The sequence below is a fragment of the Bubalus bubalis genome, chromosome 18, assembly GCF_019923935.1.
Source record: "Bubalus bubalis isolate 160015118507 breed Murrah chromosome 18, NDDB_SH_1, whole genome shotgun sequence".
Classification (NCBI taxonomy): Eukaryota; Metazoa; Chordata; class Mammalia; order Artiodactyla; family Bovidae; genus Bubalus; species Bubalus bubalis.
The window spans coordinates 54,784,993-54,810,265 of NC_059174.1; the positions used below are offsets into that span (position 1 = coordinate 54,784,993).

The window sequence follows — 25,273 nt, forward strand, 5'->3', positions numbered from 1 at the left end:
TTAATTAAGGAATAGAATAAGGATAGCTCAGTGAGGAAAATTCAGTGGAGAAAAGAGGCTGAGTAGCTTGGTTTACGCGGGGGACCAATAAAACTTCAAGACAAGAAGCTTGCACCACTTACGTAGGCCGCAGGCGTCCTTCCGTTCTCCCGAAGGAGAGGAGACACTGAGGCCTCCCCGGTCGGATCTTAGAAGCCCAGGCAAAATTAGTAAGCTTGGTGGGTTCCGCGCTCCAGATGGAGACTCAACCAGAGTGAGAGAGAGAGAGAGACATGGGGAGACCAGTCTTTCGAGGAACTGATCCCAATTCTTTATTTTCCATGGTCTACTTTTATACACTGAGGTGTTATGCAAAAGTCACGCGGGGTCAGCAGTCCTGACTTTTATCAAAGTCAGGTGCTTCATACAAATGTATACAGAGGTCTTAGGGGTGTTACATCATCTTCTGGCCAGGGGGCCTGCTGACAATTTACGACCCTCTCCTTGTGACAGCGGTCAGTCAACCAGGACACTTATTTCTCCAGGGGTGATTATTCTTAAAACAGACGCCACCCAAATAAAGTTACATTCCTATAGGGTGAGGGTGTAGTGGGTTTTAGTTAAGGAAAGAATTTACTTAGCCTAAGGTCTAACGTGATTAATATCAAAGGTTAATACTTATGTCTTCTATATATTCATTAATGTGTATAAGGGCAGGGGATGTGGAGACTTAGCAGTAAACATCAGCTCAACAAATGAAAAACCCTTCACCAATATGATTTCTAATCAGCCCATTATACTTATACTAATAATTTTCTAACTTTTCTAAGGAACCTGTTTTTAGAAGGTTTAAAGCATCTTGTGCCTCTCATGGTTGGGAGGCTGTGAGCAATCACATGTGGCCGGACAAACCTATTCAGGCAGGCTAGAGGATTTCCAAAGGAGTTTGTAGGTTAAACACTGTCACACCCAGGAATTATTAACTGGAGCTGTAAGCTAACTCTTTTTTCAGAGAGAGGTAGTGGGAGACAGCCCCCCGTAAAGTCAGAGGTGTAGGTGAAAGCACAAAGCAGAAAGTAGGCAGACTCTGGTTTTGGGGGTAGATGCTCGAGAATTTCCAGGGGGACTCCTGAGGCTCGATCCCGCCTTTGCGTATGCCGAGCCTCCTTCCTCATGACCTTTGTCATGGGCGGAGTGCCTCACGCTGGCTCCAGGCAGTGATAGAATTCCAGTTGAGCTATTACAGATCCTCACTCAATATGCAATATGCCGGCTCCCGGCATCTGAGGTTATTGATATTTCTCCCGGCAATCTTGATTCCAGCTTGTGTTTCTTCCAGTCCAGCGTTTCTCATGATGTACTCTGCATAGAAGTTAAATAAGCAGGGTGACAATATACAGCCTTGACGTCCTCCTTTTCCTATTTGGAACCAGTCTGTTGTTCCATGTCCAGTTCTAATTGTTGCTTCCTGACCTGCATTCAGATTTCTCAAGAGGCAGATCAGGTGGTCTGGTATTCCCATCTCTTGAAGAATTTTCCACAGTTTATTGTGATCCACACAGTCAAAGGCTTTGGCATAGTCAATAAAGCAGAAATAGATGTTTTTCTGGAACTCTCTTGCTTTTTCCATGATCCAGCGGATGTTGGCAATTTGATCTCTGGTTCCTCTGCCTTTTCTAAAACCAGCTTGAACATCTGGAAGTTCACAGTTCACATATTGCTAAAGCCTGGCTTGGAGAATTTTGAACATTACTAGCGTGTGAGATGAATGCAATTGTGCGGTAGTTTGAGCATTCTTTGGCATTGCCTTTCTTTGGGATTGGAATGAAAACACATTTTCCAGTCCTGTGGCCACTGCTGAGTTTTCCAAACTTGCTGGCATATTGAGTGCAGCACTTTCACAGCATCATCTTTCAAGATCTGGAATAGCTCAACTGGAATTCTATCACCACCACTAGCTTTGTTCGTAGTGATGCTTTCCAAGGCCCACTTGACTTCACATTCCAGGATGTCTGGCTCTAGGTCAGTGATCACACCATCGTGATTATCTGGGTCTTGAAGATCTTTTTTGTACAGTTCTTCTGTGTATTCTTGCCATCTCTTCTTAATATCTTCTGCTTCTGTTAGGTCCATACCATTTCTGTCCTTTATCGAGCCCATCTTTGCATGAAATGTTCCTTTGGTATCTCTGATTTTCTTGAAGAGATCTTTAGTCTTTCCCATTCTGTTGTTTTCCTCTATTTCTTTGCATTGATCGCTGAGGAAGGCTTTCTTATCTTCTTTTGCTTAAATTGCTATTCTTTGAAACTCGGCATTCAGATGTTTATATCTTTCCTTTTCTCCTTTGCTTTTCGCTTCTCTTCTTTTCACAGCTATTTGTAAGGCTTTCCCAGACAGCCATTTTGCTTTTTTGCATTTCTTTTCCTGGGGATGGTCTTGATCCCTGTCTCCTGTACAATGTCACGAACCTCATTCCATAGTTCATCAGGCACTCTATCTATCAGATCTAGGCCCTTAAATCTATTTCTCACTTCCACTGTATAATCATAAGGGATTTGATTTAGGTCATACCTGAATGATCTCATGGTTTTCCCTACTTTCTTCAATTTAAGTCTGAATTTGGCAATAAGGAGTTCATGGTCTGAGCCACAGTCAGCTCCTGGTCTTGTTTTTGCTGACTGTATAGGGCTTCTCCATCTTTGGCTGCAAAGAATATAATCAATCTGATTTCGGTGTTGACCATCTGGTGATGTCCATGTGTAGAGTCTTCTCTTGTGTTGTTGGAAGAGGGTGTTTGTTATGATCAGTGCATTTTCTTGGCAAAACTCTATTAGTCTTTGCCCTGCTTCATTCCGTATTCCAAGGCCAAATTTGCCTGTTACTCCAGGAGTTTCTTGACTTCCTACTTTTGCATTCCAGTCCCCTATAATGAAAAGGACATCTTTTTTGGGTGTTAGTTCTAAAAGGTCTTGTAGGTCTTCATAGAACTGTTCAACTTCAGCTTCTTCAGCGTTACTGGTTGGGGCATAGACTTGGATTACGGTGATATTGAATCGTTTGCCTTGGAAATGAACAGAGATCATTCTGTTGTTTTTGAGATTGCATCCAAGTACTGCATTTCGGACTCTTTTGTTGACCATGATGGCTACTACATTTCTTCTGAGGGATTCCTGCCCACAGTAGTAGATATAATGGTCACCTGAGTTAAATTCACCCATTCCAGTCCATTTCAGTTCGCTGATTCCTAGAATGTCGGCATTCACTCTTGCCATCGCTTGTTTGACCACTTCCAATTTGCCTTGATTCATGGACCTGACATTCCAGGTTCCTATGCAATATTGCTCTTTACAGCATCGGACCTTGCTTCTATCACCAGTCACATCCACAGCTGGGTATTCTTTTTGCTTTGGCTCCATCCCTTCATTCTTTCTGGAGTTATTCCCTTCCTGTTGGTTTGGACCAGTGAGATCACAGTCCAGATATCAGAAGAGGAAAGAGGAAGCTGGGGTCTTTATACTCCGAGATCCATCCAGAAATCAGAAGAGGAAAGAGAGTGAAGTTGGCGTATATATTCTCCCAGATGAATCCCGGCTGACCTAGAGGTGGTGGTAACAGCTCCCTGCAGGTACATTCCAGGGAGTTGTACCATCTCAGTCAAAATCAGGTTGATTTACAGAAAATAATGAAGAGAGGTGACATTTCTTGCAGACCTGACTTGGAGGATGGAGGTGAAGTCTGTGTGGGGTGTCATAGCACCCATGGGTGGGAAGCAGGGTGCTGTTTTCCTGCACGTCTTTCCTTGCACATCCTGGGGACCTTTAGGTTCTGGGGGAAGACCTCCCAGGAGGTCTCCACAGAGGAAGGGTCCTGCCAGTGGACAGAACAGGCACAGGCTGGCTTTCAGGCACTGAGTGGAGTAGCACCATAGACTGTTCTGAAGTGAAGTGAAGTATTGGTCACCCAGTCATGTCTACTCTTTGCAACCCCGTGGACTGTTGCCCACCAGGCTCTCTGTCCATGGAATTCTCCAGGCAAGAATACTGGAATGGGTTGCCATTTCCTTCTCCAGGGGATTTTCCCAACTGAGGAATGGAATCCAGGTCTCCCACATTCCAGGCAGATTCTTTACTGTCTGAGCCACCAGGGAAGCCCACATGCTGAGCTGAGCTCTGTTTATTCTGGACACTCAGGGGACCCAGCTCCTTCTCTGTGTTTGACATGCCTTACTTAGAAGAAGAAGTCAACTTTTATTTTATCGGGGCCAAAGCAGGAACTGGCCAGCTGCTAATAATCTGAAGTTATTCTGAAATGAAGTCACTCGGTCGTGTCCGATTCTGCGACCTCATGGACTGTAACCTACAAGGCTCCTCTGTCCATGGAATTTTCCAGGCAAGAGTACTGGAGTGGGTTGCCATTTCCTTCTCCAGGCTGCTAATAATAAATTACACTAATGCATTCAAGAAATATTTACTAAGCTCCTTAGTGGGTTTTTAGGGCTTCCTAGGTGGTGCTAAGTGGTAAAGCACCCACCTGCCGATGCAGGAGACTTAGCGTGACGGTTCAATCCCTAGGTCAGGAAGATCCCCTGGAGGAGGACATGGCAACCCACTCCAGTATTTTTGCCTGGAGAATCCCATGGACAGAGGAGTCTGGTCAGCTACAGTCCATGGGGTCTCAAAGAGCTGGACACAGCTGAAGCAACCTGAGTCCTTAGTGGGTTGGAAAACCCTTCAACACCTTCCCCCTGCTCCTCACCAGAGGGGACACAAGGATGGCAGAACAGGGGGACTACTTAGGGCCCCTGAAGGCAGAGCTCTCACAGCCCAGCACTCCATACAGAATCAGTGCACCCTATGTGTTTGTTAGGAGTTGAAATGTGAATTGTGTCCCCTTAAAAGATGGGTTGAAATCCTAACCCCCAGTACCTCAGGATCTGATATTTGGGAAAAGGGTCTTTACACATTAATGAGTCATGATGAGGGCTTCCCTGGTGGCTCAGTGGCGAAGAATCTGCCTTCCAATTCAGGAGACATGAGTTCGATCCCTGGGTGGGGAAGATCCCCTAGAGGAGCGCATGGCAACCGGCTCCAGTATTCTTGCCTGGGAATTTCTGTCTCCAGAGGAGCCTGGCAGGCTACATACAGTCCATGGGGTTACAAAGAGTCACACACGCACACAGTGAAGTAGGGTGGTCCCTTACTCCAACAGGAAAGCCCGGGATGACGGAGGCAGAGATTGGCTTTTAGTGTCCAAAGCCGTGAGAGAATAATTTCCTATTGTTTTAAGCCACCCGGTTTGCAGTATGCTCTTCTAATAACCCTGTAAAACAAATAGCAGTGATAAATGAATATTGACTGAATGGGCTGAACAAGCACTGGCTCAGCACTGAGTTCCTGGCTTAGGACATAAGCCGATTACAGCTGGCAAGTCCCTGGATGCCCTGACCCAGGATCTGTGTTTCCTGCTCGGAGCCTGGAAGCCAGGGGCCATTAAGAGGACAGTGGGGCTGAGTCCAGCAAGGTGGGGCCTGGCTGAACCTGGGAAGCTGCCAGAGGCTATACAGGTGTGGCCCAGGGGTGACCTACAGCTTGTAAATAAGTCCCCGAAACACTCAGAGCCCATTAACATCACATGAGCGTTATCTTAATGGAAGAGACTCGCACTTGTCAGTTAGATGCCTGGACCAGAACCAAACCAACCCAGCTGGGGCAGGGGGTGGGGGGTGGGCGTCCTTTGGGTCCTCCCCACGTGTTGATTTGAGTCCAACCAGAAGGTTTCCCGGGTGGGACAGCCCTCTTGGGCCTTCTTGGACTGAAAGGAGCCAGGGAGGCTGGGTCTGTTGGACAAGGTTCATTTGAGGCTCAGCTGGGGCTCAGGAGATTCAGTCTTATCACCTACAAGCTCCAGATGGGACTCCTTCCTCGTGGCCAATGAGAGAGAAGCCACCCCACTCCCGCTTCAGCACCCTGGCCCTCAGCAACCACCAACCTGATTTCTATGTCTATGGATTTGCTTTTTCTGGACATTTCCTATATGTGGTTCTTTGGCTAGGCATCATTTTTGTTTTTAACTTATTTTTAAGAAAGTATCCCTGTTTCTTTTTTAAAAATAGTTGTTTCTGGGTCTTAGCTGTGGGATGTGGATTCTCTCACTGTGATGTGGGGCTCAGCTGCTCCACGGCATGTGGGATGTTAGTGCCCTGATCAGGAATCCAACCCGTGTCCCCAGCATCTTAACCACTGGACCACCTGGGAAGTCCATGGTCAGACATTGTTTTAACCCTCAGAGAGGTGATGTTACTTGTCCAGGGTTGCACAGCAACTGGGGCTGAAATCAGCATCCTGTGGCCAGAAGGTGTGCATTTACCTGTGTGTCGTCTGAGTTATCCCGTGAAGTACATTCTAGGCAGGGCCGAGTGAACGGAGACCTTCAGGTACTGCTCAATGGGGTGATGAAAATGTTCCGAAATGACACTGTGGGTGGTTGCCGAGCTCTGAATCCATTGTGATTTCAAAGCCACTCATTTACAAGCCGCTCAAAACCGTTCTTGTATGCTTTATTTTTCTTCCAGTTTTATGGGGTATAATTGTCATACAGCACAGTATAGATTGAAGATGTACCCAGAATGGTTGGATTTACATGCATCATGAAGGGATGGTTACAGAGATACAACGTTAAAGAAATAGAAAAAAAATTTTTTTCTTGTGGTGAGAACTCTTAGAAATTACTCTCTTTGAATTGTATACTTTAAATGGGTGAATTTTAGAGTATGCGAACTATATCTCAAAGCTGTTATTTAAAAAAAAAAAAAAAAAAAACCCTGCTCCTGTGCAGGGAATCCAAAGCTGGTGCTCTGTGACAACCTAGAGGAGTGGGATGGGGAGGGAGTTGGGAGGGATTTTCAAGAGGGAGGGGACACATGTATACCTTTGGCCAATTCACGTTGAGGATGGCAGGAACCATCACAGTATTGTGAAGAAATTATCCTGTCATTAAAAAAAAAAAACCAGCTCCTGGCACATATACATGTATAGTGAGGCTCAGCCATCATCACACACACAGCAAAGGGTGCTGGGAATTCCCTGGCGGTCCAGTGGTTAGGACTCTGTGCTTCCACTGCAGGGAGACGGGTTCCATCCCTGGTTGCAGAACTAAGATTAAAAATTTTTTAAAAGCACAGTGTGCCACTACAGGTGGGCTCTGGGGCAGGGACCAGAGAATTTTCACTTTTGCATGAGGATGTAGTTGGTGGTGATTCAAAGAAAAAAGACAGCTTTGAGATCATCCAGGAAACTATAATGTAGGCTGGGTATTACATGGTATTCAGAGATGACTGTTAATATTTAGATGTAGTAACAGCAAGGTGCTTGTTACATATTTTTAAATATTCTCCTCAGTCTGAGGAGCACCGTGAAATGTTTACAGATGGGATGAGGAAGCCTGGGAAGGTGAGGTAAAGATGCCCAAGAATGCCAAGGCGTTGAAAACAGCGTTTGGTGGGGGTTTTAGTTCTGCAGATCTCAGAGATAATGTTATCCCTTGAAGGGGAACCAGGACCCTGCCCCAAGCCCACACTAATGTTTCTTTTTTTTTCCTTAATAATGAGAATTTTCAAAACAAATATCTATTTTTTTGACTGCACCAGGTCTTTGATGTGGCATGTAGGATCTTTAGTTGTGTGTGTGTGTGTGTGTGTGCGTGGGTGCACATGCACGCACTCAGTGGTGTCCAACTGTGTGACCCCATGGACTGTAGCCCACCAGGCTTCTCTGTCCATGGGATTCTCCAGACAAGAATACTGAAGTAGGATGTCATTTCCTTCTCCAGAGGATCTTCCCGGCCCAGGTATCGAACCTGTGTCTCTTGTGTCTCCTGCTTTGGCGAGTGGGCTCTTTACCTTCTGAACCATAGTAGTGGCATGCAGGCTCTTAGTTGAGGCATGTGAACTCTTAGTTGCAGCATGTGGGATCTAGTTTCTAGGCCAGTGATTAACCCTGGACCCCTGCATACATTGAGAACACAGTGTCTTAGCCCCTGGACCACTAGGGAAGTCCCAGCACTGTTTCTTGACTGGCCCTTCCTTCCCGTATTGGCAACTGTTCGAACCTGCCCTTTGGAATTCAAGGAAGGGGTCACAGAAAGGCTTTTGTGCCCTGGAGCCCCGCCACAGGGTCTGGCTTCATTTCACTATGACAGGCTGACTACAGCAAAAATCAGTTTACCACTTTGAAGTACATGACACGGTGATTTCTTAGCGCACTCAGAATCTTGTACAGCCATCACCCCTATCAATAAATTCCTGAACATTTCCATGCCCTCAAAAAGAAGCCCGTTGCAAGCACTCCCTATTCCCTCCCTCCCCTCAGCCCTTGGCAACCACTTTCTGTCTTTCCTGATTTGCCTGTTCTGCTCCTTTCATACAGAAAATGATACCCTATGAAGCTATTAGTCATGGTGAGACTTTTTACACCATGGACATTGATGAATTCAGGGGTTTCTTCTCCAGGGAGCTGGTTGTTAAGAGTTTACCAGTGCACCCTAGTTCCTGAGACAGGAGAAGAGAAGAGTTAAAAGTTCTCAGATCAGGAGTACTATCCCTCAGGGGCCATTTGGGGAACATAGGAGGGCGTTCTCAGTTGTCACAGTTGTTTTTCGACAGTAGCAGATGGAGCAGTGAGTGGTCAGGATTGCTAAAGTTAACACAGTGAAGAATTATGCTGCACACCCATGACTTTTCAACAACCCGTTGGACATTCGTACAGCTGAAAAAAATCCGCTTCTGAGTCTCACATCTATTTTGCATGTATTATAAGCCCCCCTGCTGGCACCCCACTCCAGTACTCTTGCCTGGAAAAGCCCATGGACGGAGGAGCCTGGTAGGCTGCAGTCCATGGGGTCACTAAGAGTCGGACATGACTGAATGACTTCACTTTCACTTTTCACTTTCATGCATTGGAGAAGGAAATGGCAACCCTCTCCAGTGTTCTTGCCTGGAGAATCCCAGGGACGGGGGAGCCTGGTGGGCTGCCGTCTGTGGGGTCACACAGAGTCGGACACGACTGAAGCGACTTAGCAGCAGCTGCTGCTTATTTTCATGTCACCGACTCTTTGGGGAAACAAGGTCATTCATCCTGTAGCCAGTGTTTCAGTTCCTGGACTTGGCTGACCTTGTCCTCATGGTGTTGATTCACTGGCAATTTTATCCTCCTGTTTTCTGAAAACAGCTGATTACAGTGAGAGGCTTGATCGGATTCAGGTTCCTTTTTTTTTTGTAAGCAGGGGAAGGTTGAGGAGGGACATTTGTAGATGGTGAAGGGACCTCCTGTCACCTGATGGGCAGTGGGGGCACTGCTTGTCCCTCTTTCAGTGTTTCGGGACTGCTGGGGGCTCTGGCGATGCCCGCCTCACCGCCTGCCCTCCCCCCGCCCCCAGTTAAATCCTTCATCAATCTTGTGCCTGAGTTTGGCTGCCGCAGACAAGCCCTGTCTGACATACCATTTATGGGCTTCTCTGGTGGCTCAGTGGTAAAGGATTCAGGGGACATGGGTTCAATCCCTGGTCTGGGAGGATCCCACATACTGTGGAGAAACTAAGCCCATGTGCCACAAATACTGAACCCACGTGCTGCAACTGCTGAAACCACATGCCCTGTGCTCCACAGCAAGAGAAGCCACCGCAGTGAGGAGCCTGCTCGCCGCAACCAGAGAAAAGCCTCACAAGCAAGAAAGACCCAATGCGGCCAAAACATAAATAATTTTTTTAAAAGTTAGTTACCATACAGCTCTGCTAAAATGACGGGGAAAGGGGCTTCCTGCTGTCGACTTTCAAAAGAGGCACAACGTGAGAGTTGCGAGTTACGTTTTACTTGGGCCAAAATGAAGACTGCCGTCTGGGAGACAGCACCTCAGATAGTTCTGAGAACCTGCTCCAAAGAGGTAGCGGGCGAATTTGTGATTTGGGTGAAGAGGGAGTTCATGCGATGAAGCACTTATCTTACAAAAGGTCTTCTGCTAGTCACCAAGGAGCAGATATCATCGTGAAGGCATTTAGTGCTTTTCTAGATATGAGAAAATAACTAATCATATCTAACTAATCTCAGTCACTCAGTTGGGTCCGACTCTTTGCAACTCCATGGACTGCAGCACGCCAGGCTTCCCTGTCCATCACCATCTCCTGGAGCTTGCTCAAATTCATGTCCATTGAGTCGGTGACGCCATCCAACCATCTCATCCTCTGTTGCCCCCTTCTCCTTTTGCCCTCAATATTTTCCAGCATCAGGGTCTTTTCCAATGAGTCAGCTCTTTGGGGGCTTCAGCTTCAGCATCAGTCCTTCCAATGAATATTCAGGATTGGACCCAGAATATACCAACAATCCAGAGAAGGCACTGGCAACCCACTCCGATACTCTTGCCTGGAAAATCCCATGGACAGAGGAGCCTGGTGGGCTGCAGTCCATGGAAAGAGTCGGACATGACTGAGCGACTTCGCATTCACTTTTCACTTTCACGCTTTGGAGAAGGAAATAGCAACCCACTCCGGTGTTCTTGCCTGGAGAATCCCAGGGACGGGGGAGCCTGGTGGGCTGCCGTCTATGGGGGTCGCACAGAGTTGGACACAACTGAAGCGACTTAGCAGCAGCAGCAGCAGCATACCAACAATCGTCAGGAATCTTTTGAAACAAGGGAAACTGAGAAGAGTTGCTACCTGCCAAGGTGTTTTCCAAGGTTCTGGCCTGCCTGGCTTCATGTTCCAGCTTCTCTGACTTTCTGGCCATGTGGCTTGGGCAAGTTATTTCACCTCTGTGCCTCTAGGGTTGTTCCCCGCTGTACCTTGAGAGAGAATTGCTGTGGAGATGGGATGAGGTCGGTAGGCCAGGTAAGTGCTAATAGCTGGTTGCCAAAATAAACGAACATAGGCCGCTGAGAGGCGAGAGCCCCGGCCCAGCAGGACCCTGTCCTCCTCCTCCAGGCTGCCTCCCGGCTGGTGTCCTGCCACACCCCGGGAGAAGGGAGGGGCTCCGGCCTCACCTGTCAGGGCCACTCAGCCGCCCGGCCACCCCGCCTTCCAGAGCCTCCGGAAGGCAGAGTAGATCCTGGGCGGGGTTTTCGGCCACAGGTACTGGAAGGTTCGGGGCGATTCTGATCGAGGCGCCGACCCCGAGGGAAGAGTGTGCGCTGAGCTGCTGAGAGAACCACTTTATGTCCAGCCACGACCAGGTGAGAGATGGAGTCGGGGAGTTCTCTCCGCCTGCAGGCGCGAGCGCGCGCGCGCACACACACACACACACACACACACACACTCGAGACTTGATCCCAGGGATCCAGCGGCAAGTGGAGACTCGGGCTCTCCACTCCTTGACCTCTGATCCCCTCTGGGCTGCACCCCCACCTCGGGGCCTCGGCAAGCCGGGCATCCACCCCTGACAGCCCAGGCACCCACCACCCCTGCCCCAGCACACAGGCTGCCTGATCTTTTCGTCAGACGCCCTCCTCAGCTCCCTTCACCTCCCTTTCTGGCAGATCTGATACTTGACCCTGTAAGGTATAGTTCGGGCGGAGGCAGAAAAGGAGAGAAGACCTCAACGGAAGTGGGTTACCTTTATTCAGGCAAGGAGGGGCGACAGTCGGCCTAACGACCAGGCAGAGCGCAAGAGGGATCAGGGAGGCTTCATATTTAAAGGGAGGTTTGTGGAAGCGATAAGGGAAACGTTGGTCAGGTGGGATGTTTTGGGTATTCTTTAGTTGAGATGGCATTTGTAGTTGGGCAGGGGGTGATAAGTCCTCTGGGCAAGGGCTGATAAGTCTCTGGCAGATGAAGGGGAAGGAAGGTTTCTGAACACGGGGTGATAAGTCCCAGATAGATACAACCGGCCTGGAGCATCAGAGCGGGACCTAAAGTTCGGTTTTGTTTTCTCCGCTTCAGTAAGGGTCTTTGTTGTTTTCTTTTCTAGGCCCAAAGACTCCTTCAGAGCCCCCATCCCCTCCATCACCCCTGCTCTCCCTTCCCCACCCAAGGCCACCTGCCGCTTCCCTCCCTCCCTCCTGTCACCTGTTCTCCAGGAAGCAACCTGAGAATGAACGGCCAGGACGGGCCGTAGTGACTGCTCCCCCACCTCCGGGAGGCACAGAGGGCAAGACCCTGGTCGGAGACCCCGGGTTGCGGCCGCGGCCCCGCCCCCGCCCGGGAGGTGGCAGTATCTCCGGCTCCCTAGCTCCATCCTGAGTCCGCGCTTCCATTCTAGGCTGGACCTAAAGTCGGGGATATCAAAGCGGTAGCCCCACATGTTTGTCTTAGCTCTTTCCCAGCGTTGTGATCATGGGGTGAATTTCAGGGAGAGGTGTGAATGCTGCGAAGCTGCCCACGCCCAGGGTAGGTGTGGCTGGGCGGGCACTGAGCTGGGTACCCAAGCCGACCTGGGGAAGGGGGCGGGAAGGAGCGGGGCTTTCAGAGCTGACGGAGCCGGACATGCAAATTACAGGGTGAGCTCTGGTGCGCGGACAGATGCAGGCGAGGAGGGGAGGCTGCGGCCAGACTCCCAGAGCGGAGTGGATGAGGCCAGCCCTGGGACAGAGAGGCGTGAATGAGAACGAGAACGTTTAAAAGGAGTCATGGGCAGATTTTGACGATCTCACTTTTCTGAGGGACCTGGAGGCTGGATTCCCCCTGCAAAGTTGGGGCTCCTTTCAGTTCCCTATCCTACCGCAACCCCCAATGAGATGAACCCCCCAGGGGTCCGCCTCTCATCCCTCCCTGAAGGGTGTGATGCAGCTGTTAGGACGGAGGGCAGATAAGGACATGGACTTCCTGACCTCAGAGGGCTGGAGGGAAAGGCAGGCTCCTCCCACTTGCCTTGGATCAGGACTTTGCCCAGGACTTTAGCAGTCAGGGTTTTCCCTGCGGGAGCGCACCCCCAGGACCCAAAGACATGGGGGAGGGGTACGGGGCAGGCCTGCTTTCTGGGTCTCCTCCCCTCCCCACGGCGTTTTTGTTTTTTGTTTTTTTTTTTTTTTGGTTGCCGCTGGGTCTTCCTTGATGCTCCTAGGCTTTCTGTAGTTGCAGTAAGCAGAGGCTACTTTTCACTGGGGCGTAAGGCTTCTCATTGCGGTGGCTTCTCTTGTTTCGGTTCCTGGGCTCTACAGCAATGTCTCAGTAGTTGTGGTGCACAAGCTGAGTTGCACGTGGCATGTGAAATCTTCACTGACCAGGGATCAAACTCATGTCCTCTGCACTGGCAGGTGGATTCTTAACCACTGGACCCCCAGGGAAGTCCTTAACTCTATTTTTTTTTTTTTTAAATCAAACTTCAATCATGGCAAGTGAATCACAGACACACTCACTCACTCTCTGGAATAACAGCCCCCAGAGTCAGCTCCATCCATTGTGTCTGTATCTGACCAATGCAGCTACTTTGTTGGTCTCAGAATTCCCAGCCTCTGATGAAACTGATTCCTCCTCTAGGTCTGCCCTCTTCACAGTCATGTCTGACTTCTCCCAATGCTGTGTGTGATCTGTGGTCTAAATGCTAGATTTGACCATGACTCCTGCACCCAACTGCGCGACTTCACTTCCACTTTTCACTTTCATGCATTGGAGAAGGAAATGGCAACCCACTCCAGTGTTCTTGCCTGGAGAATCCCAGGGACGGGGGAGCCTGGTGGGCTGCCATCTATGGGGTTGCACAGAGTCGGACACAACTGAAGCGACTTAGCAGCAGTAGCAGCACCTGCACCCAAGGGGGCTTCCCAGGTGGCCCTAGTGGTAAAGAACCCTCCTGCCAGTGCAAGAGATGCAAGAGACGTGGGTTCGATCCCTAGGTCCAGATGATCCCCTGGAGGACAGCATGGCAACCCAGTCCAGTATTCTTGCCTGGAGAATCCCATGGACAGAGGAGCCTGGCAGGCTACAGTCCATAGGACCGCAAAGAGTTGGACACAACTGAAGAGACTTACTACGCAAACACACACACAACCAATAGGAAAAGTGGAAACCCACTGGTTGCTTGCCCAGAGCCCATACGGAACAGCATGTTTTGCTTTGTATGTGATAATATAAAAAATGTACCGCATGTATATATGTGCCAGGGACTGTTTTAATCCTCAGAGAAGTAAAGCCACTTGTCCGGAATCACAGCTAATGACTTTAGGAGCCCAAGATCAATAGCCTGCAGCTGGAGGGTGTACACCTAACCACAGAGAGATGTGGTTACTGAGTCAAGTATGTTGACTGAAGGCTTCAGGTTCAGTGGCCTTATCTGGAGCTTGTGGGCAACAAGGCTGAGGCTCTTATGAGCAAAAGCTGAACTTTGAAATGAACCTTTTAAAAAATTCATCTCATTTTTGATAGTGCTGGATCCTTGTTGCTGTACACTGGCTTTCTCTAGTTGCAGCAAGGGCAGAGGGAACTACTCTTCGCTGTGGCATGTGGGCTTCTCATTGCGGTGGCTTCTCTTGTTGCAGAACATTGCCTCTAGAACACCAGCTCAGTGGTTGCAGTGCATGGGCTCCACATGTGGAATCTTCCCGGACCAGGAACAGAACCTGTGTCCCCTGCATTGGTAGGTGGATTCTTATCCACTGTACCACCAGGGAAGTCCTTTGAAATGAACCTTACTCAGTAAACCCAGGCTTCCTAGCGCCTCTCTTTCAACGCAAAAGGGGCTAGAGGAGGTCGTACCACTCAGATGTCTATTTCTGGCTACATTCAACACCTGGGGATTCCCAAAGAGCCCACACCCCCAGTCAAATTGGTTCGATTCAAATCCAGGCATCTGGTTGACAAGCCTGAGTCTCTTCTGGAAAGTGAACCCTCCAGCGATCTTACTGGACTCAGAGGGTTTCAGTGACATGAATCAGAAGCAAGGCTATGGCTTCATTATGTCCTGTGATAACTTTTCTCAGCCATAATAAACCCAAAGTCTGCATGGCTTCTGACAGCTTCCCAGCTTCAATCAGGCCACACCTAACTTGATTTAACCCCAACATTCTCTTCTTAGTGGCCATTTTTAAAATATTTATTTATGGCTGCACTGAATCTTGTTGCTGAGTGCAGGCTTTCTCTAGTTGCAGCGAGTGAAGGCTACTCCTAGTTGAGGTGCGTGGGCTTCTCACTGCAGGGGCTTCACCTGTAGCGGGGCACAGGCCCTAGAGCTCAGGCTCAGTAGTTACAGCACCCGGGCTTAGTTGCTCCTTGGCACGTGGGATCTTCCTGAACCAGGGATCAAACCCGTGTCCCCCGCATTGGCAGGAAGATTCTTATCCACCGAGCCACCAGGGGAAGCCCCCTTAACGGCCACTTGGCTCAGCAGCTGGCCCAGGAACACAAGCCCTAGACCAAATCAAATAGAAACTTCTATCTCTAAGCTACTGTGGTGTACAGCGTCCGGGATATGTTGTGGTTAAAGCTTGCTCAGGAGAAAGAGATGTACTTTAACCTGGGTGGGAACTCCGTGTTCACAGAGAAGGAAGAAGGAAGTCTTCGAAAGAGTCGAGAGAACAGAAAGCGTCACTCTCAGGACTCTTCCCAGACACTGGCATTCCCATTCACTCAGAGTCCACACCTGCTCAAACAGTGGTCAGAACCGGATTTTCCCTGGGGCAACGTGTGTTGGCCCAGCCTAGACTGCGGAAGGACAAAGTCCATCAGTCTTTCTAGATGTGATCTTAGCAATGATAAGGTGTTCACTGTGAAGATATTACTTAATTACATCCTTACTGGCTTCTAGCCACAAAATGGGGAATCAGAATCAATTCCTTTCCCTCCTCTTCTTTTCTTACAGCTGCTTTTTTAAATGCTCAGCAACCATACCTTCAAAGTCTCATCCTTTGGGCGGGGGGAAGGGGGGTGTCTTTGATTTGTTTGAAATAATCTCAGCCAACAGCTTAATTAACTGCTTCTCTCTACAAACCACCGAGTCAAGGTGTATGATCCAGGATGGGGAATTCTCAATGCCCTGGACCTCCTCGAATGAGGTTGCAGGAGCCTGTGGCATGAGAGGATGGTCATGTCCCAGGTCTCCAGTGGGACTGGCCATCAACTGAGGGTCTTCAGCTTTGCATGGGAAGAAATTCAAAAGCGAACCACAAAAAAGTGAAAGCAAGTTTATTCAGAGAGATACACAGTCCGTGGGCTTCCCAGGTGGCGCGAGTGGTAAAGAACCCACCTGCCAATGCAGGAGACGTAAGACATGGGTTCAATCCCTGGGTTGGGAAGATCCCCTGGAGGAGGGCATGGCAACCCACTCCAGGATTCTTGCCTGGAAAATCCCCTGGACAGAGGAGACTGGGGGGCTACAGTCCATAGGGTCACAAAGAGTTGGATATGTCTGAAGCAAGTTAGCATGCACGCACACATCCTATAGGCAGAATACGGACCATCTCAGAAAGTGAGAGCCACCCAGAGATGGGTGGTTAGTTTTTACAAGCTGGGATGTTTCATAGGCTAAGAAGTGGAAAGATTATTCCAACTATCTTGGAGAAGGGAGAAAGAGTTCCAGGAACTGGGTCATTGCCCAATTTTTGACTGTATATAGTCAGTCTCAGAACTGTCAAGGCACCCGTGGGTGTGTCATTTAGCATATGCTAATTATTCCAATGAGCGTAGAATGAGGCTCAAGGTCTACTGGAAGTCGAATCTTCTGCCATCTTGGACCTAATTGGTTCTCACCAGTTCTTGTTGCAACCTGTTTTTCTCAACGTCTGTGTCATTCTTCAAGGGTGTGTCCTGCCCCCATCCCTTCTATCTCAATACCAGAGTAAGTCCCATGTATTTTCAGAAGGTCTGTCTGACGCAACCACCCTACTCCTGGAACTAACTTCTGTTGTAACCAGGGTTGAAAAGAACAGGTTGTACAGTTGTTCAAGTATTAGCAGATTTTCTAGGATTTCTTTTTTTTTTTTTACTTTCTAATTTTTGGCTGTGCTGGGTCTTTGTTGCTGCATGCAAGATTTCTCTCGTTGCAACAAGCAGGGACTACTCTCCAGCTGTGCGTGGGCTTCTCATCATGCTGGCTTCTCTTGTTTTGGAGCGTGGGCTCTAGATCTTGGACTTTGGTAGTTGTGGGACACAGGCTTAGTTGCCCCATGGCATGTGGGATCTTCCTTAACCAGGGATCAAACCCATGCCCTCTGCATTGCAAGGCAGATTCTTAACCACTGGACCACCAGGGAAGTCCTTTCTGGGATCTCTTGACCAGTAGTTGAAGTTCCTTTGAGATGCCTGCATGTCCCTTCAGCTGTCTTCTGGTTACTGGCTCCCTGTGCTCCAGCCTGCATCTGATATGTCCAGCCACACCAAGCCATACTCTCCCTTTCCAAACCGCCTGCTGTGGTTTCATAGTATGAACTTTGGGTCTTTGTTCCCAGTTCCTAGCCTGGCAGGCTGCAGTCCAAGGGGTAACAAAGAGTCAGACATGACTGAGCATGCACGCACACCCATGTATACTCACAGTCAATAAACATCCACATTTCAAAATACAATTTGTATATGCATAGTGTACGCATATGCTCACACATACACATGTGGTATTTGTTCACAACCACCCTCACACCACATATATAGTACATACTCGGTATGTACACAATACAAATATCACTCAGATATTTTGAGTTTGGTACCAGAACGACAACAATAAAGCAAATATTGCAACAACATAAGTTGTTGGTTTGGTTTTGGTTCCCCAGTGCATATAAAAGTTGCATTTACCCTATACTGTAGTCTATTAGGTGTGCAATAGCTTCATGTCTTAAAAAACAAACCTAATGTACATAATTTAATTAAAAAACAGGTGATTGCTAAAATATGCTCACCATCATCTGACAATCTGGGGTTGCTGCAAACCTTCAATTTGTAAAAAAAAAAAAAAAATACAGTAATCATGAAGCACAATAGAATCAAGTGTGCCTCTATATATACAGCCATACAATACAACGTACGTTCATATGCACACCATTTCACAGACCATAAGTACACAATGTAAAGATGCCATATATACTCATGAAACGCACATGCCATGTGTGTATATATACATACAATGCATATACATGTGTAAACATGCACATATGAGTCCAATGGAAACACAATCATGTAACACACACTCCAGAGATATACCTGCATACATGTACACGAGCACTCACACTTACATCCATGCACACGTAGAGCCAATCCACAAGCACATATTCCCCACAATGTCTGCAGACACAGCTGTGCCGCCAGCTTCATGTACAACCCCAGGGCCTCCCTCCCCCCAGCTAACTGGTTCCCTGCTCTCCCTCCCCAGACAGCCATGCTCAGCACGCAGACATTTTTCTTCTTCCCCACGGCCCCCTTCATCCTCTTTGTCTTCACGGCTTCCACCATATTTCACCTTCATCAGAGGCTAGAGAAGATGCAACCCACGTGGGAGTTAGAGGCACTGGAGCCAGCAACTATGGAGACCCCCTCGCGTCCCCAGCCGAGGCCCCAGCTGAAGGGCATGTGGACCATCAACGCCATAGGCCGCCTGGGGAACCAGATGGGGGAGTACGCCACCCTGTACGCCCTGGCCAAGATGAACGGGCGCGCCGCCTTCATCCCGCCCCAGATGCACAGCACGCTGGCCCCCATCTTCCGAATCACACTCCCAGTCCTGCACGATGCCACGGCAAGGAGCGTCCCCTGGCAGAACTACCACCTGAACGACTGGATGGAGGAGCGGTACCGCCACATCCCGGGGGAGTACGTGCGCCTCACCGGCTACCCCTGCTCCTGGACCTTCTACCACCACCTCCGCGCCGAGATCCTCCAGGAGTTCACCCTGCACGCCCACGTGCGTGAGGAGGCCCAGAACTTCCTGCGGGGTCTGCGGGTGAATGGCAGTCGGCCGAGCACCTACGTGGGGGTCCACGTGCGTCGAGGAGACTACGTCCACGTTATGCCCAACGTGTGGAAGGGCGTGGTGGCTGACCGGCGATACCTAGAGCAGGCCCTGGACTGGTTCCGTGCTCGCTACAGCGCCCCGATCTTTGTGGTCTCCAGCAATGGCATGGCCTGGTGTCAGGAAAACATCAACGCCTCCCGCGGCGACGTGGTCTTTGCCGGCAATGGCAACGAGGGCTCGCCCGCCAAGGATTTTGCCTTGCTCACGCAGTGTAATCATACCATCATGACCATTGGGACGTTCGGGATCTGGGCCGCCTACCTCGCAGGTGGAGAGACCATCTACCTAGCCAATTACACCCTCCCAGACTCTCCCTTCCTCAAAGTCTTTAAGCCAGAGGCAGCCTTCCTGCCAGAGTGGATTGGGATCCCTGCTGACCTGTCCCCACTCCTCAAGCACTGATGTTGGCTGGTTCTTGGCACCCCATTCTCCTTTTTGGGCTCCCCCAAGATCAGTTCTGGGGTGTGAGGAGCACATTGTTACATGTTCCAGGGGGCTTCCCTCTTGTACTGTAATGCTTCAGGCTGCAAGCGACAGAAGTCCCAACTAACTTGTTTAAATAACATATTCATGAGTCTCACACAGCATGACCAGAGACGGCAGGTCTCCAGGGTTAATTCAGCAGCTCAACAGGTCATCAGCAATCCCAGTACCATCCATCTTGTTGAGCTTCCATAATCTCTTAAATCAGCTCCCATATGCTCCTTTTGGTCCCAAGAGGGCTACCACATACCCAGGTGTTGCACAGATATCCTCTTTCCAAGGCAGTAAAAAGAAGTTTGTTTTTATCTTATGTCCCCTTTGAAGAGTGTGGGAAACCTTCCAAATCTCCCTGCAACTGGTCCCAGGTCTCATTGACCAGAAGGGTGTCACATGCCCTCTGACGCCTTATAAGGCATGGTGAATTAGACCCTGGGTTGACTTAGCTTCAGATCAATAAATCATTGCTCCCTGCAGCTGTGGAATCAATGGGCCTCCTCTGAAGGACATTGTGGCTTGCAATAAGAAAATTGGGGTGCTCTTACCAAGGAAGAAGGAAGGAATGTCTGCAGGGTACAAAACAGGGAAGCCTTGAATAATTGTACAGCTTGGTCACTGCATAAAGGCATTTGGCCAAGGAGGCAAGGGGGGCTTGCATAAAGCCCATGGTCTGCTCTCCAAGCCATGTGTCCCTGGGACTGTGTCCATCCAGCAGGCTCTCTTTTTTCTAGAAGTTAGTCTTCTCAGAGTGGGGACCTTTTGTCCAATTTTCATAAGACAGCTGTATTGGCTAGTAGTTGGAATCCAAGCCCACATGCCCCACCTCTGCAATCCTGACTTCTAGCGCGTACCATGGCTATTGCTAAGAACTCATAGACCAGTGTGGCTCAATGAACTTAACAAGAGTCCATTCATCCTTTTAGTAAATGCCTGTCATGATGAACCCAACAGGATCCCTGCTCCCAAGGGCTGTGTTGACAAAACATGATGGCTTAAAGTGACAGCAGTTAATTCTTTCCCACTGGTCAGTGTATCAGCTGGGTGAGTCTCTGCTGCATGCAATGCTGGCTGAGGTCTCTTATGAAGCTGCATTTCTGTGGTGCTCATTCGGAGTATCCTGCAGGACAGGATAGCTCAGACTCCCTCGCAACATGGCTTTCAAGTTGTTTGCTGACACATTTGCTGTGGGAGTCTTCAGGTATCCTCATCATGTAGAAAGTAGAGCTATCTGAAGCTGCCATTCTGTGAAGAAGTCCAAAAACAATGGGAGGCCCCACAGAGATGCTCGATTAACAGTCATAGCTGAGCCGAGCTTCATCCCAGCCCAGGCATCAGAAATGTGAGTGTAGAAGCCTCCAGTTGTTCCAGTCAACCTCACATTTCTGGCAAGCCAGCTCAGTCTCCTGACAACATGTTGCAGAGTCAGGCCATATCTGAATTCCTGATTCACAGATTCTATGAGTGTAATAATACTCTGATTGTATGCCAGTGAAGTATTGGGATGATCTGTTGGGCAGTCATAAGTAACTGAGTAACAAACTAAATAGATTATTCTCTGTATTTGCAAAATCTTTTATGACTTGGCATGAAATAGGCCAACATGAACTTCTCCACCTGACTTGAGATCCCATATGCAAAGGTCCTGTGGCAGAGGGGAGTCTAGTGAAATGAGACTGGTGTGACTGGAATACATGGAGACAGATATAAATGGAGAAGTTAGCAGGGTGGGACTGTGAAATGCCTTATTGACCAGGATAATAAGGACTCTGGGTTTTATTCTAAGACCAATGGGAAGCCATCAAAGGGCTTTCATTAGAGGCATGATATGATCTGATTTGGGGCTTCCCAGGTGCCTTAGTGGTAAAAGAATCCACTTGCCAATCCAGGAATAGAAGGAGATGCAGGTTCAATTCCTGGGTCAGGAAAATCCTCTAAAGGAGGAAATGGCAACCCATTCCAGTATTCTTGCCTGGAGAATCCCATGGACAGAGGAGCCTGGCAGGTTACAGTCCAGAGGGTCACAAAGAGTTGGACAGGACTGAACATACACACACGTACGTATATAATCTGATTTGCTGTGTGGACGTATCTGTCTTCTATGTGGAGGTAAGACTGTAGGGGCAAGGGTGGAGAAAAAGAGACCAGTCAGAAGATTACTGTACCATTCCCAGCACCCTTTGATAGTGGAGCAAGGAGGTAATGGTGACATAGAAGTTTCATTTCAAGACTCCTAGTGTCTCTCTGCCACAGTTTGACATTCCCGAAAATGACGATCCGATAGCTCAATCGGATGGATATTTGAGTCAGGCATCCGCTGTGAGTCAATTACCTGAGGCCATGGGGAAGGGATCACCTAATACCAACATGGCCACTGTGTTCATAAGGGGGTTGGTTCAAGAAAAGGTAATGAAAGAATACCCTAAGAACTGGGAATATGCTCCAAAAATGAATACATAGGGAAGAAAAGGTTTGCCACTCACATTTCGATGATGAAGCAAGTTATGTAGTCATACCCAATTTCAAAGAGGTGTTGAGAAAAGATTAATCAGTGGATCTAAGAAAGAAATGAAAAATTGTATTCAAGACAAATTTGAGGATTATCCCAGGTGGCTCTAGTGGTAAAGAACTCACCTGCTAATGCAGGAGACATAAGAGACACGGGTTTGATCCCTAGGTCGGGAAGATCCCCTGGAAGAGGGCATGGCAACCCACTCCAGTATTCTTGCCTGGAGAATCCCATGGACAGAAGGGCCTGGTGGGCTACAGTCCACAGAGCCAGACATGACTGAAGTGATTTAGTACTTAACCCAAGAAGAGCATCTCAGAAAAGTGTGAGAACTGTTCCATTGGTTAGAAATCAAGGCATAGTTATATAAGCTGTTTTGTTTTTTTTTGAGTCAGTGGATTGTACACCAAATGACATGTTATTGACAGTTTACATAATCCAGATCTAAGAGTCATCCTGGGTCATCCAGGGTCACGTGACCCCTTATAAGCTCAAGAAGGAATGTTATCTTTCAAGGAGTTGTCTCAATGTTGCTGGGAGAATAGGGCCTTTCATGGTTGAGCAGGTATTCCTGCCCATGGGGAAGGTTTGGTCGATGGGTAGTAGGCACATGATGCTCAGTGTGGGGAGAGGGGAGGTCAAAGGGCAGAGAAGCATTTTTATGTTTAAATTATTCTTGTCTTGCCATAAAACATGTGTTTTATGTCGCCAGAGGGTGAGCTAGAGCAACCTGCCCACATGCCTCAGGTTCGTGCACGGCTCTAATAGACGACTACCTCACATCCCCTTGCAGGCCCCTGTGGTCTCTCTGGGTGGTGCTCTTGGGACCCGTTTCTTGTGGCTTGGTACCCATGGAATGGAAGGCCACACTACTTTACTCAGCTGACAAGTTTCTTGGTAATTCTATTGAAGGAGCCCCCTTTCAAATTTCCAGCCTTATTTTATACAGCTCGAGTGGGTGGTGATCACTAGACCAGGGTTTGCTATTTAAAAAAAATAAATGCAACGTTCATTTATTAATTTAGCATTCTCTATTTTCTTCATGGACATCTAAAAATGAATTTGGGGGGTCATATTTTACATGCTTCTAAATTAAAGTGCATCACAGTGGGTCCTAGTTTCCAAAAATGGCCATGACATCTCCCCCTGGATTTCAGCTGCCCCCAAAGCCTTCCCCTGCCTGTCCCCACCTCAGTAAATGGAACTGTCTGTTTACTTCAACCAAACACTTAAACTTACTCTGGATTTTTTTCTTTCACAGTTAATCGAACAGCAAGTTGTCAGCTTTCCCTTGAAAATGTACCCTGAATCTGATCTTTTTTTTCTTAATCATCACCATTCCATCCTGGTGGAAGTCACCACCATCTCCACCTAGACATGTGTACAAGTCTCTCTAAAAACAAGCTAAACAGGGACTTCCCTGGTAGTCCAGTGGTTAAGACTCTGGCACTTTCAAAAAAAAAAAAAAAAGATATATTTTCATGTTTGCAATATCCACATTTCACAAGGCTGACATGCAGAGTATGTAAACAGTGCCTATAAGTCAGTAAGAAAAAGACAATTACTTCATTAGAAAACATGGGCCAAAAAAAAAAAAAAAAGAGATGGTTTGAAAACGGTGATTAACAAGTGTCAGTTAACACATGAAGATGTGTGTTCAAGTGGCTTATTTTCCTTCCACCTCAGTTACCGTCCCGAGGTCTGCCCTCAACTGCTTCATTTTACAGTTCATCCTCTCCAGCCCATAGCCTGCTCCGCTCACTTCAGATCCTGGAGGGTGACTGTATGGGGCAGGATATTAGGACGGGAGGTATTTCTCCTGGGATGATTCCTCACTGCTACATCTTCTATCTTTACCTAGGAAATTATTCTGACCCCCAAAATTCTACATTTCTGCTTTTTAACCCACTCAGTTTGCGGTATTTTGCTACAGCAACCCTGCTGCTAAGTTGCTTCAGTCATGTCTGACTCTGTGCGACCCCATAGACTGAAGCCCACCAGGCTCTCCCGTCCCTGGGATTCTCCAGGCAAGAACACTGGAGTGGGTTGCCATTTCCTTCTCCAATGCAGGAAAGTGAAAAGGGGAAGGGAAGTCGCTCAGTCGTGTCCGACTCTTAGTGACCCCATGGACTGTAGCCTACTAGGCTCCCTACAGCAACCCTAGGAGACTAATTCAGTATGGTGCTGGAAAAGACTCTTGAGAGTCCCTTGGACTGCAAGGAGATCAAACCAGTCAATCCTAAAGGAAATCAACCCTGAATACTCATTCGAAGGAGTGGTGCTGAAACTCCAAAACGTTGGCTACCTGATTTGAAGAGCTGACTCATTGGAAAAGACCCTGATGCTGGGAAAGATTGAGGGCAGGAGGAGAAGGGGGTGACAGAGGATGAGATGGTTGGATGGCATCACCGACTCAATGGACATGAGTTTGAGCAAGCTCTGGGAGATGGTTAAGGACAGGGAAGTCTGGTGTGCTGCAGTCCATGGGGGTGGCAAAGAGTTGGACTCGACCTGGCGACTGAACAAGATAGGAGGGGAGAGAGTTGTTTCTGATGGTTTTATGGAGTTTCTTCAGTTAACCAAGCTTCAGTAAAAGGTTGGTTGTGCCCTATCTGTTCAATTTAATTATGTTCATGGTTATGGGGTGTTCTTTTCTAAGAATTAGCATTCCCTGGGGGTTCTATCCATGGCTCATTTTTCTCCCTGGGTGATTTCATAGTTTCATAGCTATATTTTGATGACTCTCACATTTTTATTTTAGGGCCAGAAACATTCCTTTAGACCAAAAAAATAAATAAATAAATAAACTTTAATAATAGAATTACTTTAAAAATTCCAGGGAATCCCCTGGGTGTCTGCTGGTTAAGACTCTACACTTTCACTGCAGGGGGCATGGGTTCGATCTCTTGTCAAGGAACTAAAACCCCACATATGCCTCACAGCACAGCTAAAGGGGAAAAAAAAGAAAAATTCCAAAAGCAGAGAGTGCTGAGAAAAGGAGGCTCTACCAGATGTTAAAAACTAACGTCACGCCTCAATAAATAAAACAATGTGATCCCAGTGCATGGAAAACAGATGAAAGGAACTGCTTGGAAAGGTCAGAGATGGATAGAAATCCACTGGGGAATTTAATGCAGGTTGAGAATAGCATTACAAATTAGTGATTGAAAAATGGCTTCCTAACAAACAATGGTGACACATGTAGAGGAGAAAAAGCAAGCTCATAAAGAGAAAACTTACAAAATAGAAGATTTAAAAACCAAAGTATAAAATGTAAGAAGATCGTGTGTCATTTTGTATTCAAATATGGAATCATACGAACTTGAGCAACTTGCTGTTCTTTACAAATCTGCTCTGTAAAGGGGGCTTCCCTGGGGGCTCAGTGGTAAAAGAAT

The 25,273-nt window shown here is 48.0% G+C and overlaps 1 protein-coding gene across 1 annotated transcript; it reads left to right on the forward strand.

The window, feature by feature from the left end:
• Nucleotides 1–11,035: 11,035 nt before the first annotated feature.
• On the forward strand, nt 11,036–19,553 carry FUT2 (fucosyltransferase 2). The gene is made up of 2 exons (XM_006050902.4): nt 11,036–11,195; nt 18,254–19,553. Exons 1-2 carry the CDS (start codon nt 11,178–11,180, stop codon nt 19,292–19,294), a joined length of 1,059 nt encoding a protein of 352 aa, XP_006050964.1. The 5' UTR covers nt 11,036–11,177; the 3' UTR covers nt 19,295–19,553.
• The last annotated feature ends 5,720 nt before the right edge of the window (nt 19,554–25,273 follow it).